The sequence below is a fragment of the Typopeltis vanoorti genome, chromosome 1 (assembly GCF_054136105.1).
Source record: "Typopeltis vanoorti isolate ZY-2024b chromosome 1, IOZ_Tvanoo_1.0, whole genome shotgun sequence".
Lineage (NCBI taxonomy): Eukaryota > Metazoa > Arthropoda > Arachnida > Uropygi > Thelyphonidae > Typopeltis > Typopeltis vanoorti.
In genome coordinates, this window is record NC_143549.1 from 133,824,479 (window position 1) to 133,840,680 (window position 16,202).

The 16,202-nt window shown below is 35.5% G+C and overlaps 1 protein-coding gene across 2 annotated transcripts in view; it reads left to right on the forward strand.

The window, feature by feature from the left end:
• The window catches only part of LOC150110447 (RUN and FYVE domain-containing protein 2-like), a 358,385-nt gene that overhangs the window by 292,544 nt on the left and 49,639 nt on the right, over positions 1-16,202 (forward strand). For both annotated transcript variants that reach the window (XM_090393911.1, XM_090393918.1), the window contains exon 12: positions 14,714-14,800. In XM_090393911.1, the coding sequence (XP_090250037.1) occupies positions 14,714-14,800 (87 nt within the window). The remainder of the gene's footprint in view (positions 1-14,713; positions 14,801-16,202) is intronic.

Consider the following 16,202-nt stretch of genomic DNA (forward strand, 5'->3'; position numbering starts at 1 on the left):
CTACCCATGTCAAATTCAATTCAAATCTTTCTTCAAGGACACACATCAAATACATTTCTGCTGACAATATCATTTTCATAAAGGTTGAATAGTTCCAAGTGGACCAATCACAGAAACTTGTAATACACAGGGCTCGTGATTGGTCCAGTTTTGCCACACTCAGTCGTGCACAACTTCTTTGATATATTTTTCTCTCTCTCTGTCAATCTGGTTAAGGAAAAAGACATTCTACCCTACACACCTGATTGTTGTAGTTTAAATTCTAATCGGCCATGTATCAACCTATATCCTAAGAAAAGTGTTACATTATACACTCCTGCATATGTCACTATCATATGAGAATAATATTTTTCATTGCATTACTTAATAATCTTCAGTCCCATTATTGATTTTTACATTTTAAAGCTATTAGATAACACTGGTCAACAAATTAATTTTTTTTTAATAAAAAAATTAATCTTCTAGTGCCTTTTATTTCTGAATGGCACAGACAGAGTTCTTTTAGCCATAACTATTTTTTTTTTTTTTGCTGTTGTTTTGGTTTAGGACCTTTTTAGTGCCCTAAAACCCTAACAAGAAAATTTAAACAAGCATATTGATTACATTAGTCTTCCTCATTCTTTCTTGAATACTAATGTTAAGTTCCTTTCTAATATCTTCTTTAATGAGTAGTAAGATGGCTGAGTTGTGTGAGGCAAAAGGAATTCAATTTTTTCCACAGATACTTAGGAATTCATCCTAAGTATCTGTGGAGTGAATTTGAAGGGAAGTCCAAATGGTATAAAGCTGATGGATTACATTTGAATGGGTTTGGTGTTGGGCATTTAGAAATTCTATTGTTTTCTGAGAAGGCACAGAGTCAAAAAGTTAATGTAGCAAATGATCAGAATCTACCTGTGAAACAGGATAGCACTAATCAACAGATTGTGCAGCAGGAGGAAGATGGATATGAGGTTGAAGATGTGTTTGCAGCAGCACAAGGTGATGAAATGCATAAAGGTGAGGATGAGACAGGTAAGAATGGAAATCACAGTCGGGATCAGGGAAATGGGAGTGGTCAAGCCAAAGAGAGAGAGGGGGGGGTGTAGTATAGCAGCTAGAATAGAGAATGTTGGTGCTGGTAGGATGGCCTCAAACACACAGCGATTGTTATGTTTATACACGAATATATAATGCAGGAGTTATTAATTAACTTAAGGAATTCAGAACATACACTAGAACACTAGAATATAAATTAAATTAAACTTTAATATTTTTTTAAATAACGAAACCTGTGGTGAGATAATTAAAAGAAACACACATATTAACCACAGTGAAAATTATTTATTTGTAAATATTTCATCCTAAGTATCTTAGGACATCATTAGTACAGTAGTTTAAACAATAATAGGAATAACATACAGTTAGGGTGCATGATTACAATAGAATCTCATTAAACGTGCGTAACGTGTTACAGAAGTAAAAAAAAAAACTAATAATTATTTTACACAATTTTGTATGACAATTTCCCATACTTTAGGAATAGTAAGAACGTTGTTGTGGTTTAAATTTGGTCTGTGTAGTAGGGTTTCAGAACTTTCTTTATATAAACGTTCATGTTTATATAAAGATCTATGTAAAAGTTTAGACTTTTCCCAATGGATCCTATGGCACAGATTTTCAATTCTGTGTTGAGAGAGGCCAGATTTCTGCGGTTTAAAAAGACGAATGTGGTCTTGATGTTCCGAGATGCGTTTCTGAACAGACAAAATACAATTTTGCCACTACTTACAAACCTATCAATCAAATTTACAACTTGTTACCTTCTCCTAAGGACAAACTCTCACCTTTGATGTTGCCTGGCGTTTATGAGATTCCATGCTCATGCAAATTGTCTTACTTTGGACAGACAGGTAGGTCTGTTCAGAAATGCATCTTGGAAGATCAAGACCATATTCGTCTTTTTAAACCGCAGAAATCTGGTCTCTCTCAACACGGAATTGAAAATCCAAGCCATAGGATCCATTGGGAAAAGTCTAAACTTTTACATAGATCTTTATATAAACATGAACGTTTATATAAAGAAAGTTCTGAAGCCCTACTACACAGACCGAATTTAAACTGCAACGACGTTCTTACTATTCCTAAAGTATGGGAAATTGTCATACAAAATTGTGTAAAATAATTATTATTAGTTTTCTTTTTATTTTATTTTATTTTATTTATTTTTTTACTTCTGTAACACGTTACGCACATTTAATGAGATTCTATTGTAATCATGCGTCCTAACTGTATGTTATTCCTATTATTGTACTGTACTGATGATGTCCTAAGATACTTAGGATGAAATATTTACAAGTAAATAATTTTCACTGTAGTTAATATGTGTATTTCTTTTAATTATTTTAAACTTTAATATATATTTCCAGTATTTCGGCAACGTCACGTTGCCATCTTCAAAGGAACTTAAAATAAAGACACGTGCATGCAGGCACTACATACAGTAAATGAGGACAAAGTGAGGAAGCTATTGTTTCTCCTAAAAGTCCTGATGATGCCCCCTAGTGAGCTATGCAGGTATTCTTTGTCGTTGAGCTGAAGGTCTCCTGATGTACGTCTCCCAAATTTGGGGCAGTCTCATGCAACCAAATTTGTTGAGGTTTGGCATGTTTCTTAGGGCTGAAGCTGATTCCATGAAAAGTCTTTCAAATTTGAACTTGCTACGGTATATTATTGTGGCTTTCTTCCACCGTATTCTGTGGAGTGTATCCACAGCATGGTCTGCAAGACCAGAGTGGCTCTACTGGTAAAAACGGATGTAGTCCTTGTTTGGAAATTCTGATGTTCGCTGTCCTGCCTGTTTGGCCAAAGTAGGATAGCTTACAGCTGCAAGGGACCTGGTATACACCAGGTAGGTCTAGAGGAAGTGGTTGGTCTTTAGTGGAGCGGATAAGGGATGCTAATTTTCTATATGGTCTGTAACAAGAGGTCAAGTCATGTTTTTTAAAGATTTTTGTAATTTTTTCCGAGGTGCCTGGGATGTAGGGAATGGTGATGGATTTAGAGTAATCCTTGTTGTGAAGGGAATGGGGGGAGTGTTGTGGTTTACCGGTTTCAATTTTTTTTGGAGGCATAGCCATTGGCTGAGAAAGTGTTGAGGATGTGATTTAGTTCAGTGGTTAGGGCATTGTCATTTGAACAGATTAGTTTAGCCCTGTTGTAAAGTGTCTTAAAAACTCCATATTGTGGTGGGGGGGATTGTTGGTGAATGTATCTGCCTGTATGGGTGGGTTTTCTATAAACAGAGAAAACCAAGGTGCCATCAGGCTGGCGGGTGACTAATGTGTCTAGGAAAGGAAAGTTATACAGGCGTATTCGAAGCAAGAGAGCTGAGTTTGTGGCATTGATTGCGAAGGTATGTCCAAAATAATTGGAATAAGTGAAACTTGGTTGTTTGAGGAGGATGTGATGTCAGGAATAGAGTTAGAAGGATATATAATTTTACAGAAGGATAGAGATGTGAAAAGGGAAGGGGAGTTCTGTTAATGATTGCAAAGGAATTGTGTCCGCAACGTGTGGAAGTTGATAGTGCACAGATTTTGAATCTGTGTGGTGCGAAGTTAAAATAAACAGGTTAGTATATCTGATAGCATGCTGCTATAGGCCAGGGAATGCAGAGAATACTGATTGTGAAATGTTTAGACAAATTAGTTGGGCATGTAAGAAGAAGGTGATCCTGATGGGAGACTTTAATTACAAGAATATAGACTGGATAGTGTATGGGAACAAGGAGAGTGAGTTTGTGGAATTTCTGAGAGATAAGTATCTTAAGCAGCGTGTGATTGAAGCAACTAGAGGCTTTAATGTTTTGGATTTGGTGATAACTTCAGAAGGTGTAGTTGTTAATGAGGTGTTGACACTGCTGCCAGTTGCTGAGAGTGATCATGAGGTACTTGTTTGGGAAGTGATGAAACAAGAAAAGGTCACCGCCAAAAATGGATACATGTGGAACTATAAAGCAGGTGATTATAGGAAGCTCTATAGCCAGTTACCATTGGTACATTGGGTAGATGAGTTGAGCGAAAAAGATGTTGAAAATGCATGGAAACTCATAGGGCAGTATCTGGTATGATTGCATACTGAGGGTTAAGCGAGTAAATAGAATGGGAGTGAAATGAATGAACAGTGAAATCAAGCAAGCTGTGCTTGCTTGATTTCACTTATTAAAGAGCACTTTATTAGGTGCTCTTTAATAAGTGAAATACGCTGATAAAGTGCTTTTATTAAAGAGCATTTATCAGCATATATCATACTGATGTAAATGATCTGGTGCAACATATAGAAGAGAGGCAAGTATTAGGAGAATTGGAAGTGAAAGAAACAGAGGTGTATGAGATGTTGGGTTGGGTTAGATGTGAATAAGGCTGTGGGAATGGATGACATATCACCATGCATGCTTAAGGAATGTGCACCACAGTTGGTTATTCCCTTGACCTAGTTATTTAATGGAAGTCTTGCAGTGGGTAGGATTCCTAAGTAGTGGAAAGAAGGCAAAATAGTATTACTCCACAGGCATGGTTTTAAGATAGAGGTCTCCAACTATAGGCCAGTCTGTATAACTGCAGTTGTGGTCAAGATGTTGGAGATATTGATAAGGAATAGAATACAGAATTAGGTTGATGGACATAGCATTCTTTACGATGGTCAGCATGGATTTGTAAAGGGTAGGTCCTGTTTCAGTAATTTACTTGATTTTATGGTAAGATGAATGATATGTTAGATAAGGGAGAATCATATACAGTGATATTATTAGATTTTGCAAAAGTGTTTGATAGATTACCACATGATAAGTTGGTGTACAAACTGCAGAGGATGGAAATAGACAGTATATACAATACCAGCAGGTTGTGTATGATGGAGCAGTGTCTCAAAAAAGAAGGGTAACCAGTGGCATGCCCGGGGTTCTGTTCTTGGGTCCCTGCTGTTTAACTTGTTTGTAAATGATATATCATGTGGACTGACTGGAGATCTTCAGTTATTTGCTGATGATGCAAAGTTGGGAAGAGTTATAAGTAGCACTGTTGATGCTGAATCCCTTCAGGAAGATTTGAATAGACTTTTTACTTAGTTAAAAGAGTGGGGTTGTAGTTTTAATATCAATAAGTGCAAGGTGTTGCATTTTGGAATGCAGAAATGTAAGGCTGTACTATATTGATGGTGTCATAGTGCAGGAAGTGGATGAGATTAGAGATTTGGGAGTGATGGTTGACAGTAGACTGAAGTTTAGAGGGCATATTGTTAGTGTTGCAAAGGTTGCACATCATAGTGCTGCCATGATAACAAGTACTCTAACATGCAAGGATAAGGAAGTGGTTGTGCCACTGTATAATGCACTGGTTAGACCACACTTGGACTATTGTGCTCAGATCTGGTCACCTGGTTTTCAATGTGATGTGGAAACATTGGAGGGGGTCTAGAGACGAGTGACTAAGACAATATCAGGAGTTTGGAACTGGCTATGGGGAGAGGTTGCAGAGTTTGGTGGATAGGAGGAAAAGAGGTGATAGAGACATTTAAGTTAGTGAGAGGATTTTATCAGATTAATCTAGAGGGGATTATAAAAAGAGTAGAAGATGAAAGGGGAAGAACCAGAGGTCATTCCTGGAAGTTATGTAAAAGTGTGGTGAAGAAGGGTGTGGGGAGCAGAATTTTTACTTGGAGAATTGTCAGTGAATGGAATGCATTACCAGAATGTGTTGTTAATGCAAGGAGTGTTAAGGACTTTAAGATTCTATATGATAAATATGTTATCAGTTGAATGAACCTCCCACAATGAGTCTGTTCAACTCCATGTGGGGTGTAATAATAATAATTTGATTTTGGACTGCTCACTTCCATGATTTTTCTCAGAACTTATGCCTCTGGTTTCTTGTTTTGATCAACTGTTTTATTTTTAACCCAACTGCCAGATCCATAAGCAAAACTTGTTTGAACACTGTCTTGTCTTGCTGGTTTAGTGTTTGTATGATTTCCTTTTATTTTATATACATTTATTAACATGGCTTCCTACCTATCTTTGCTGATCATGTTGTCTATTTCCATATTTAATTTGCCATCTTCAAAAAAAATCATTGCCTAAATAACTAAAATGTTTATTGTTCAATAGGATTCTCCATTCAGGATGCAGTTGATGTTTTCAGTACTTTGCCTATTTTCATAGTTTTTGTCTTTTTATTGCTGATTTCTGATTACAGAATTTATAACAGTAGGTATTTCATCTTGCAGACTTATACTGGATTTATTTAAGAGTATAATATCTGCATAAAGTAAAGAGATGATCTGAATATCTCTAATTTTGATATCAGACCTATGTCTCTTTCCTTCATAATGTGATCCATATAGATGATGAATAATAGTGGAGATGGTGTGCATCCTTATCTCATACATCAAACCATCTTCTACATTCTTTAGTTCTGATTGCTAACCTACAACTGAAATATAGATTATATTGCTCTGTATGTTTAGTTTCTTTCACAATTTTTCTCAGCATCTCAAGTATATTTGCATAAATGTTACCTGAAATACTCACTAGTGAAATTCTTCTGCAATTTATGTCTATATATATATATATATGTGTGTGTGTGTGTGTAGAAAGTTTTTTACCTTGGATGTAATATATGTTAAAGATACCAAGCTATTTTAAAAACCAGGTTTAAAATAGCTTGGTATCTTTAACATATATATATATATAGAATTCTAAGTCTAATAAATGATTTCTAACAGTAGATATGGCCTTTGTTATTTTTACAGATGCTTTCATATAGAAGGCAAAATTTGTTCTGTAGTGTTAAAACTATTGATAAGGTTTACTATAGAAAGCTTCTCAGATTCAGTTTTATTTTCCTTTTTCTAGATGAGTACTGTGAAAGATCTACTTCAATCGCCCAGAATTTGAGTCCCAGTTCAGGACTTTTGGGTTATGCAATGCAGCCACTGTAAAACGTTTATTCCTCCACATTTGACTCTTTTCTACATTTCAAGATTTTCATGATTTTTTTTTTATCTCCGGTTTTGATATGTACTCCTTATTATATTCCTCTTGAGTATTTTCTACCATGATTCTGTCACTTATTTCATTTAGCCTCTTTCAGAGTAATTACTCCCAACATCTAGAATATCTTTATCTAAGTTTTCATGTCACCATTATCATCTCTGACATACATTCTGATTTTTCTCTCCATGCAGACAACTTCACTATATATGCCTCTTTGGCTGAATCAGTCAGTCAGTTGCTGTTTTCTTCAGCATTTGCCACTTAGTCTGTAAGGTTTGGTTCTTGTTTTCAAACTCTTTAATTTTTTTTTCTTCAATAATGTTTCTATATTATTCTTTTTAAAACTTTCTTATACATGCTTTTCTTTTCAACATGATATTCAGTTTTGTTCAGAACTTGTATCGTGTCCTGAACTAGCAATTTATGTCTATCAGCAATAACATAGTGAGACATTTATTTATTATTATTATTATTTTATTATTTTTTTTTGTATCTTCTCTCACCTGAATTTGTGCATAAAGTTATGTTACTTCATGCTAATAATGACTAGTGTCTGTAGGATATCTGAATTTTATTACTGTTATTCAAGAGTAAGTGATTAATAAGTGATTAATTACCTACTAAGTAGCAGGAAATTAATCATTACTCTTAAATAAGTAGTAGGAAAGGAACACAGCAGGAGAAAACTGTGGAGTTGCTGCAACTTCAATATATGAAGACTGAACAGAAATGAGAAGAAAAATTAGGAATGGAAGACTGAGAAAGGATATCCATTCATGTTGGAAGTTTAATGGAATATTATCAGCACTGAGAAATGATTAAAACTAATTTTAATGCTTCCAATATTTCGTCTCAGTCATAGAGACATCTTCAGGGATTACAAAAACCTTTTGTAACAACACACACATACAATACAACAGTGAGTGAAACTAAAGTCCTTCCCCATTCCCTGACCATCTCTTCAGAAGGACTTCAGAAATGCCATCACCATACCTTACATCCATGGCACATCAGAAAAAATAGCCAGATTGTTAAAAAAGTACAACCTCCATACAGCTTTTAAGCCCCACCGTAAACTTGCTTCATTCTGCTTTTGACATGCCTCTCATTTCTTGCATTTGCGCACGAAACATTTCAACACCACCACCTCTCTACTCTCACTTTCTACTTTCACTGTTGTCAACGAGCAATTGAATACACACTGCCATGAAATTCCCTCATATTAAAATCATTGACATACTCATGCACTCACTTAATTTAAAGACTGAATAATATGTGCAGTGCTGATGCTTAAGTGGACGATGCTACGCCCCCTGGATTTACATGCCATGTATGTCTAGGAGAAGTGCTCTTTACACTTCTCCCTCTCCACAGTCACCTCGAAATTCCTGTCCTTATCACTGTACTGCAGTTTGGTTCCATCAGTGTAGTATACAGCTTATGGATTTTTCATCCAAAAAGTTAATGAACTTACATTTTGCCTTATTCAGTTGGTGCGTTATCCTTCACTGACTATACTAGTCCCTTTAAATTATCCTGCAGAACCACTATCACCTTCATTAACTATCACTTTGTCAACTACACAGTTTTGTATCAGAAACAAACATATGGATATGTTTTCTTATATGATAACTCCATTGTCTCTGCTTGTTAGTGTGTGTTTCAATAACCAAGTAATCCTGTGAGCTTCCCTGGCTACCTTAACAATATATCCTCTGAACTTCAACTATCTATCATCAGTTTCCTTGAGTATAATTCCCTCAATGTGGTACACAGCTTGTAATCTTCTTATCCCAAAATGCACAACTTGACACTTTTCCACATTAAATTGACATCTTTATGTTTTGTTCATATGGTCAACCTATTTAAATCATCCCGAAAGCTTTCTACATAACCTTGATTAACTATTATACTCTATCCAACTCTGCTTAAAACATGACATGACTGAATATGATGATACTTGTTAAGTGGATAAGAGGGTGGCTGCTGGACAGGTATCAAAAAGTGGTATATGGAGGGGCAGAATTGAAGTGAAACAGGTGACTAGTGGTATGCAGCAAGGTTTGATCTTGGTACCATTGCTGTTTAATTTGTACATATATGATATAGAAAATAATCTGAAAGGAAATATTCAGTTGTTTGCTAATGATGCAAAATTAGGTAGAGCAATAGTTAATCAAGGTGATGTGGAGAGCTTGCAGGACTATTTAAATAGGCTGTCAGTATGGCAAAAGTTAACGGGTGTCATTTTAATGTTGAGAAATGTAAAGTTATGCATTTTGGGATAAACAGATTACAAGCCGTGTATCACATTGATGACTGATGAAGCTAGAGTCCTTTCTGTTAGGCTTACACGGTGATCAGAATACATTTTGGAAAATTATGGAGACAACTACCGTGTTTGAGCAAAACTTTAGTTTAATATAAACCAAAATCAACACTCAACGTTTCGATCTTTATATGAAGATCATCTTCTGGAGCATATACACTATATATACAGAGAAACACGCTGCACTACAATCTACATGGTTTGCTAAAGTTACTGACCAACTGTTACAACAATTGTTGGCCTGACCTCTGGTGAAAAAAAAAAAAAAAAAACCGCTACATCAATGCTAGAGTCCTATTATTATTATTATTATCTATTGGTTACAAAATTACATTGGACTGGAGAGCAACATGTTTATATATATTAAAAACATGATTATACATATAAATTTCAATCAGTTGGTATGGAATGATTTCCAATACTAGCTGAAGGTTGCTTAAGGTCCTAAAGTATGCTGGGTACTAAGTATTAAGCAGGCTGAATATGTGCCATCCAGATTCTTGAAATTTTCATACCGCCATTATTGTTGATATTAGAGTGGTTAATCAGAATTTTGCAGGCTTCTTTAAATTTTCTTTCATACCAGGTTTTTTGTATGGTGTAGAGAGTGGGTACTTTTCCGATTAATTTGCTGTAAGGTGTTGAGAGCATGGAGAGATGAAGCTATAGATTTAGAGGTGGTGGTAGACGAGTTAAAGTTTAGAGGACATATTGCTAAGGTAGCCCATAAGATCACTTGGCTGGTGACAAACACATTAACAAGTAGAGATAAGGAAGTTGTTATTCCTCTTTATAAGGCCTTGATATGCCCACATCTAGATTACTGTGTTCAAGTCTGGTCCCCTGGGTTTTCTTGGGGAAACCCAGGGAGCTCAGTGGCCTGTGGAATGTTCCCTATGAGGATAGATTGAAGGTGTGTGTGGATTGCAGAAGTTGGTTGATGGAGAAAGAGAGGGGATATGATAGAAACATTTAAGTTGCTTAAAGTGTTTTATAGGATAGATATAGGGGAAATGTTTCAGAGAGGGACCAGAACAAGGGATCATTCCTGGAAGTTGAATAAAGGTGTGGTTAGTAGTGGTGTGAGGACTCGATTTTGTGCTTGGAGAGTTGTGAATGAGTGGAATGGTTGATAGAGTTAGTTGCGAGTGCTTTTTCTGTGAATGGGTTTAAGGAGAGGTATAATAGATTGTGTGAATAGATTGGATTTTCTTGGTGAGTCTTCAGACTTCTGGAGGTGCCCATATAATAATAATTATTTTCCATATCATTTATGTACAAATCAAACAGCAGAGCCTTGCAGCACACCACTGGTGACCTACTGTGTCTTCTTACATATTGCTTTTTTGCTATTTATTCATCAGCCACCTTCCTGTCCATCCCTATTTGTAATAAGAGTTTCACGTGGTATCTTGTCAAATGGCTCTTTGCAAATCCAGCAGTATCATTGTGTAGTCATTCCCTTTATCCAACTCAATATTTACTGTATTATACAATAAATTATCAAGGCATGATCGACCCTTCACAAATCCATGCTGTCCCTCATAGAGTATTATATTGTTATCCACCTATTTTTGAATTCTCTTTTGACCAACTTTTCTAGTACTTTTACCACCACTCCTGAGATACTAATTGGTCTGTCATTTGCTACCATAGATTTAGATCCTCTTATGTGCAAAGGAAATATTTTGCCCTCTTTCCCTTGAAGAAAACTCCTTGCCAGAAATGAGACTTAAACAGCCTAGTCAAAAGCATTGCCAGTTCCCTTGCACATTCTCACAAAATGCAAGCTGATAATCCATTTAATCCCACAGCCATATTTCCATAAATATTCTGCAATAACTCAAGTATCTCCAATTCATCAGCCTCTGTTCTCACATCAGGCCTTGTCATTTCAGCCATAGCAGTATCCTCACTTGGATGATACACCCTTGCAAAGTAGTCACTCAATAGTTCAACTATTTTGTCTGCCTCTGTCACCTCCCTACCATCAGCACTCATTAAAGTTATCCTTCCAAAGTCATTCTTCCTCCTGTTTGTCATATAATGAAAGGACACCTTCGGAATTCCTTTTGCATGCTTGTCTAATTTCTCATTCTGATTTCATCTTTGTTACCATGCTGCCGACCCTTGTACTATTCATGAGCTAGCTGGTCAACTTTCTTCTTATATACACTCCGTAACATTTTCTTTTTTTGAAACTCATTCTTAATGCTACTACTCATCCATCTAACTCCTACGTGATTTATCCCACTGATTATCTCCCATACACTGCTGCCATCCTTCCCTTTCAGATCTTTATGCTGTGGCAATGCTTCAAGCTGCCTCCTAAGCTTGTCACAATCACCTGCCATATAGTTTCACATATATCCCATCTTAACTCTAATTTCTACATGTTTTACCATCTCCTAAGTCATTGCCATGTGATCACTCTTCCCAGTTGGAGGCAGTGTCCACCTTAATTATGGATAGGTTTTTTTGATCCTATAACCCGATCCAATACTCTCATACCCTGATTTCTCTCGATCATAAATATAAATTCCATTTCCTTTCTGCCATCTGATCTTTCCTCCTTCCAGTCTCTGTCTCCAAAGTTGAAGTCCCCCCCACCTCCCCTAATAATTACCCAACTCACACTCATTGTTCTAATCTGCTGATGCATAACTTTAATTTCCACATTTAATTTGATAATTTGGTATACTCCTGATATGAGGAAGGTAGAGGAGCCTTAGATGTACCAACTGTTTTAATTTTATAGGTGGTTTTCAGGGTATAATAGATTTAGTTTAATCCTTTATCCCAGTGAGAGCAAACAAAGTTTGCGCCTGAAAATATCTTCAGGACTAAATATATAGTGTTGTGCTATCTTATCCAGTAAGTAGTGCAACACCAAGGCAACTCGTGGCAAAGGTGGAGCAAGCTACAAGTGCCTGGTAGCTTGCTCCACCTTTGCCACGAGTTGCCTTGGTGTTGCACTACTTACTGGATAAGATAGTACAACACTATATATTTAGTCCTGAAGATATTTTCAGGCGCAAACTTTGTTTGCTCTCACTGGGATAAAGGATTAAACTAAATCTATTATAGTCTAACCTAGTGATAAATAAATTTTCAACAGGTTTTCAGGGTAGTTTTGATGCTTTAATTTGTTTTATTTGTTTTATAAGAAATTTGTTTTATAACAAGAAAATTGTGTCATTAATTGAGGATATTTATAAAGAGGATAGTGATGTCACACTTGACTAAAATTTCTTGGTTATGAAGAACGTAGGCTTTTCTATTAAAACATTCACTATTTTTATTATAGGAGGTGGATAGACCCACTAATTCCTCAACTTTCACTGCTAATTTATTGGCTAGTGATATATTTGACTGTCAACACCTTCCACAACTAGCGTCAGTAGTACATTATTTTTGTGGATTTTGGAAGTCCTGTAGATTCTCTGCCTAGAATAGAGTGACATGAATTTTTTGTATTATGGCAGAAGGCCATGAAGTGACTTCTTTCCTAGTAAATCAATAGTTTTGTTTTTGATTATTTTTGTGTGGGTTATAATTGACTTCAGTATAGATCTTAGTTCTGCAATTTATCCTTTCAAGGTCAGATTTGTGTCGGTTTATGCCTTTTAGTGAAAAGTGAAGAGAAAACTTTGGTGCAAAGTTTTCTCTTCAGCCACTTCTGATGTTTTATCTTGGAATGTTTTGGCACACTTATTGGAGAACCAAGGCTCAGATAATGGTAGAGGTTCTAAATGCAATGGGGGATGAATGTCTCCATTCCAGCAAAGATATTTAAATCAAGAGAATAGAAACAAACGGAGAAGAAGAATTTATAGTATTGGTAATATTGTAGTGCCAGAAAAATGGGGGTGGGTGGGGGAAACTGAAGCTAGAAGCAGATCTAAAAGAGAGGATTTGGTTTGGTGTTCTCTGACATGGGATGTCAGAGAACACCAACCATCATGCAGAGTGTAGTTTATACAATAGAAAAATGTTATTTTTTGTTGGAGATTGTTTTTGATCTCCATTATTTTGAAGATATTTAATGGTAAGGTGAAGAATCACAAGTATTTCTCTCATACAAGGATGCAAGAACCACGTGTGCTGTTCTGACATTGTCATCTCCACACATGCTGCATTTGAACTCCTACTAGTCTGGCATTAGGAGTTCAAATTACTGGCATTCCCTGATCAACAGTAACAAGCTGTTGATCAGGGAATGCCACCAAGTTTTCTCCCATGTTATATCTGGCAGCCAGCCTATAGAATGGCTTTATTGTTTTATCCTCAAATGGGAGAAGTTCTGGGTACCTATAATGTGCACTGTATATAGGAAGCTAAAAGAACAGAAACTGGAAATCGAGCATGGCAACAGACACTTCAGTCCTGTAATAAGCAAAGTAATGGTAGTGTTTCACTGAGCTATGAAAGTCATCTCCCACCTAGGGATCTATTTGGCATTTTCTTCAACTATGGAAAGCATGCTTATAATGTATTGTAATGCTATCCATACTAGCTATCTATCTAGCTATAGACACTAGCTATCCATACTTCCCAAAATCAATTGATTAATACAAAGCTGACAAAGGTAAATCCTCGGCCTCCTGAAATCCAGATAAGTCTACTAAGTCAAACCAATAGGAAAATTTTTACAATGGAGCCATTGTGGGTTTTGTCAGAATATTGGTGACATCAAGATTTTGCTGCAGAAACACAGACCTTTCTGTTGTACAGGAATCTAGTTTAAATTACACTTACAATTTCAGACTTATCTTATGTGAATTCGTTTTGGCCTCAACTACTCATTTTATCTGCACATTATAACTTTTTATTAGCAAGAAGCCCAGTTTGTCACATTCTCTTCACAGTTTCTATCTATGTACATCGATCTTAACAAGAGGGGAAAAAAGTGTCTATGATACAAGATCTTCTAAAAATCTTAAAATTATTTAATTTTTAAGATAATTCTGGTTTAGATAATTTTCTCTGTCTCACTGTGAAAAACTACTTGTTAATTCATTAATTTGAAGGAAAGGAAAAAAGTTTCTGTTTAGAAGAACATTTCCTTTTTTTCTTTTTGTTCCAGTTGAATTTTTTTTTTTTTTTCAATTTGTGGGTTTTGAAAGTGTGACAGTAAACATATTCAGTCCCCAATTATTTCCATATGATGGGAAATGAATTTTTATTTAGGTTCACAAAAAGACAATTTACAAGAGAATGGCTGATGATTGACCATGTGCTTAATGAAGAAGGAAATTAGAAAAGTGATCCATAAATTATTTTTTCGTACATCTATCATAGTTATATTGTAAATATATGTGCTAATCATTATTATTCTTACTTGTTTATAGGCTATGTGAAACTGTTAAGCAACGCTCAGCAGCAGAAGAGGCAAACCGAAAATTGGGCTTGCAGATAACTGAAAAGAACCAAGCACGGTAAATTTTATTTATAGTTAAATTGTTACTACCTTTTGCATTTCAAAAATTTATCAAATCCTTCTTTATCTAATTTATAAAATATATCCACTTTCACTATTTTAAAAAAAAGTTCACTGACTTGATGATATTACTTGGGTGGAGGAATCAGCATACACTAATAATGGAACTGAATTTTTGGAATTCTTGAGGGACAAATGTCATAAGGGGGCATGTAGTAAAGAGAGCATAAGGATCAAGAGTTTTGGATTTTATCATTCTTGTAATGACTTCTATATCTTTATCTTAATCTTTTTGATGAGTTAAATTGAATAAATGAACGACAACACTTCAATAATGCTAAACTCTCATCTATGCATATGTTTTCTAAGGAGTAAACATTCACTAAGCGTTTTCCTGAGGTGATCAGGAATAACTTTAGGTTTCAGTTTGTACAATCTTGAATTGACATTTCATTGCCACTGAAATGTAAAAAAAATGGAAAAGCAATAAATATCTGTCCAGAAACATATCTTTGAATGGAAAATTGGAGGGACTACAATGAGAGGATCTTTCAACCATATTCTAAGCTTGAGAATACACAAACTCATCAAGAACACCATTCTTAAAGCTTCCGAGATAATTACCTTTGTGATGTGCAGTAGCATGTAACTTGAATCTTATGGATTTTCCTGATGATGATCTCAATACAGAGGTCGAAACGTCGAATGTTACTTTCCTAATATTAAGTGAAGTAATTATTTTAATATGTGTGTTGTGTCTCCATAAATTCTTAACTATGAAAGATGTGTACAAGTTCATATGGAGAGGATACAAGAAATAGGAAAAACTTCATTGACTATGTTATTGTTGATGCTAATATCTTCATGCTGGTTCAGGATATAAGAGGATACAGAGGATTTGAAATTGGATGTGATCATCACCTAGCTTTAAGCAGGATAAAAATCAGTATCACATCGAAAAGAACAACATATAAGAAAGTTTTAAAAGCATTGAATTTGAGCAGCTTGGGAGGTATGTGGTGAAGTTGTCTGCAGAGATAGAAAAATAAGAACAACATGGTGGACATAAGAAGTTAAAGAAGCAGTCCTGAAAAAGAAGAAACACCAAAAGTTCCTAGCAAATAAGTCAGCAGACCCTAAAAGAATATATAGAAAAATGTAAGATAGCTAAGGTATGTGTAAAATAGATAAACAAAAGTCATGGGAAGACATGGTAAGAATATAGAAGATAAATATCGGCAGGTGACAAAATGTTTTGGAGGTTATTGAAAAAGGTTAGAAATTGAGAAAAAAAGTACTGTGCAAGGAATCAAGGTTGATAAGGATATTCTAGATATCTGGAGTAATTACTTTGTAAGACTGTTAAATGAAACAGGCAGTGAGAACAGTAGTAGAAAATA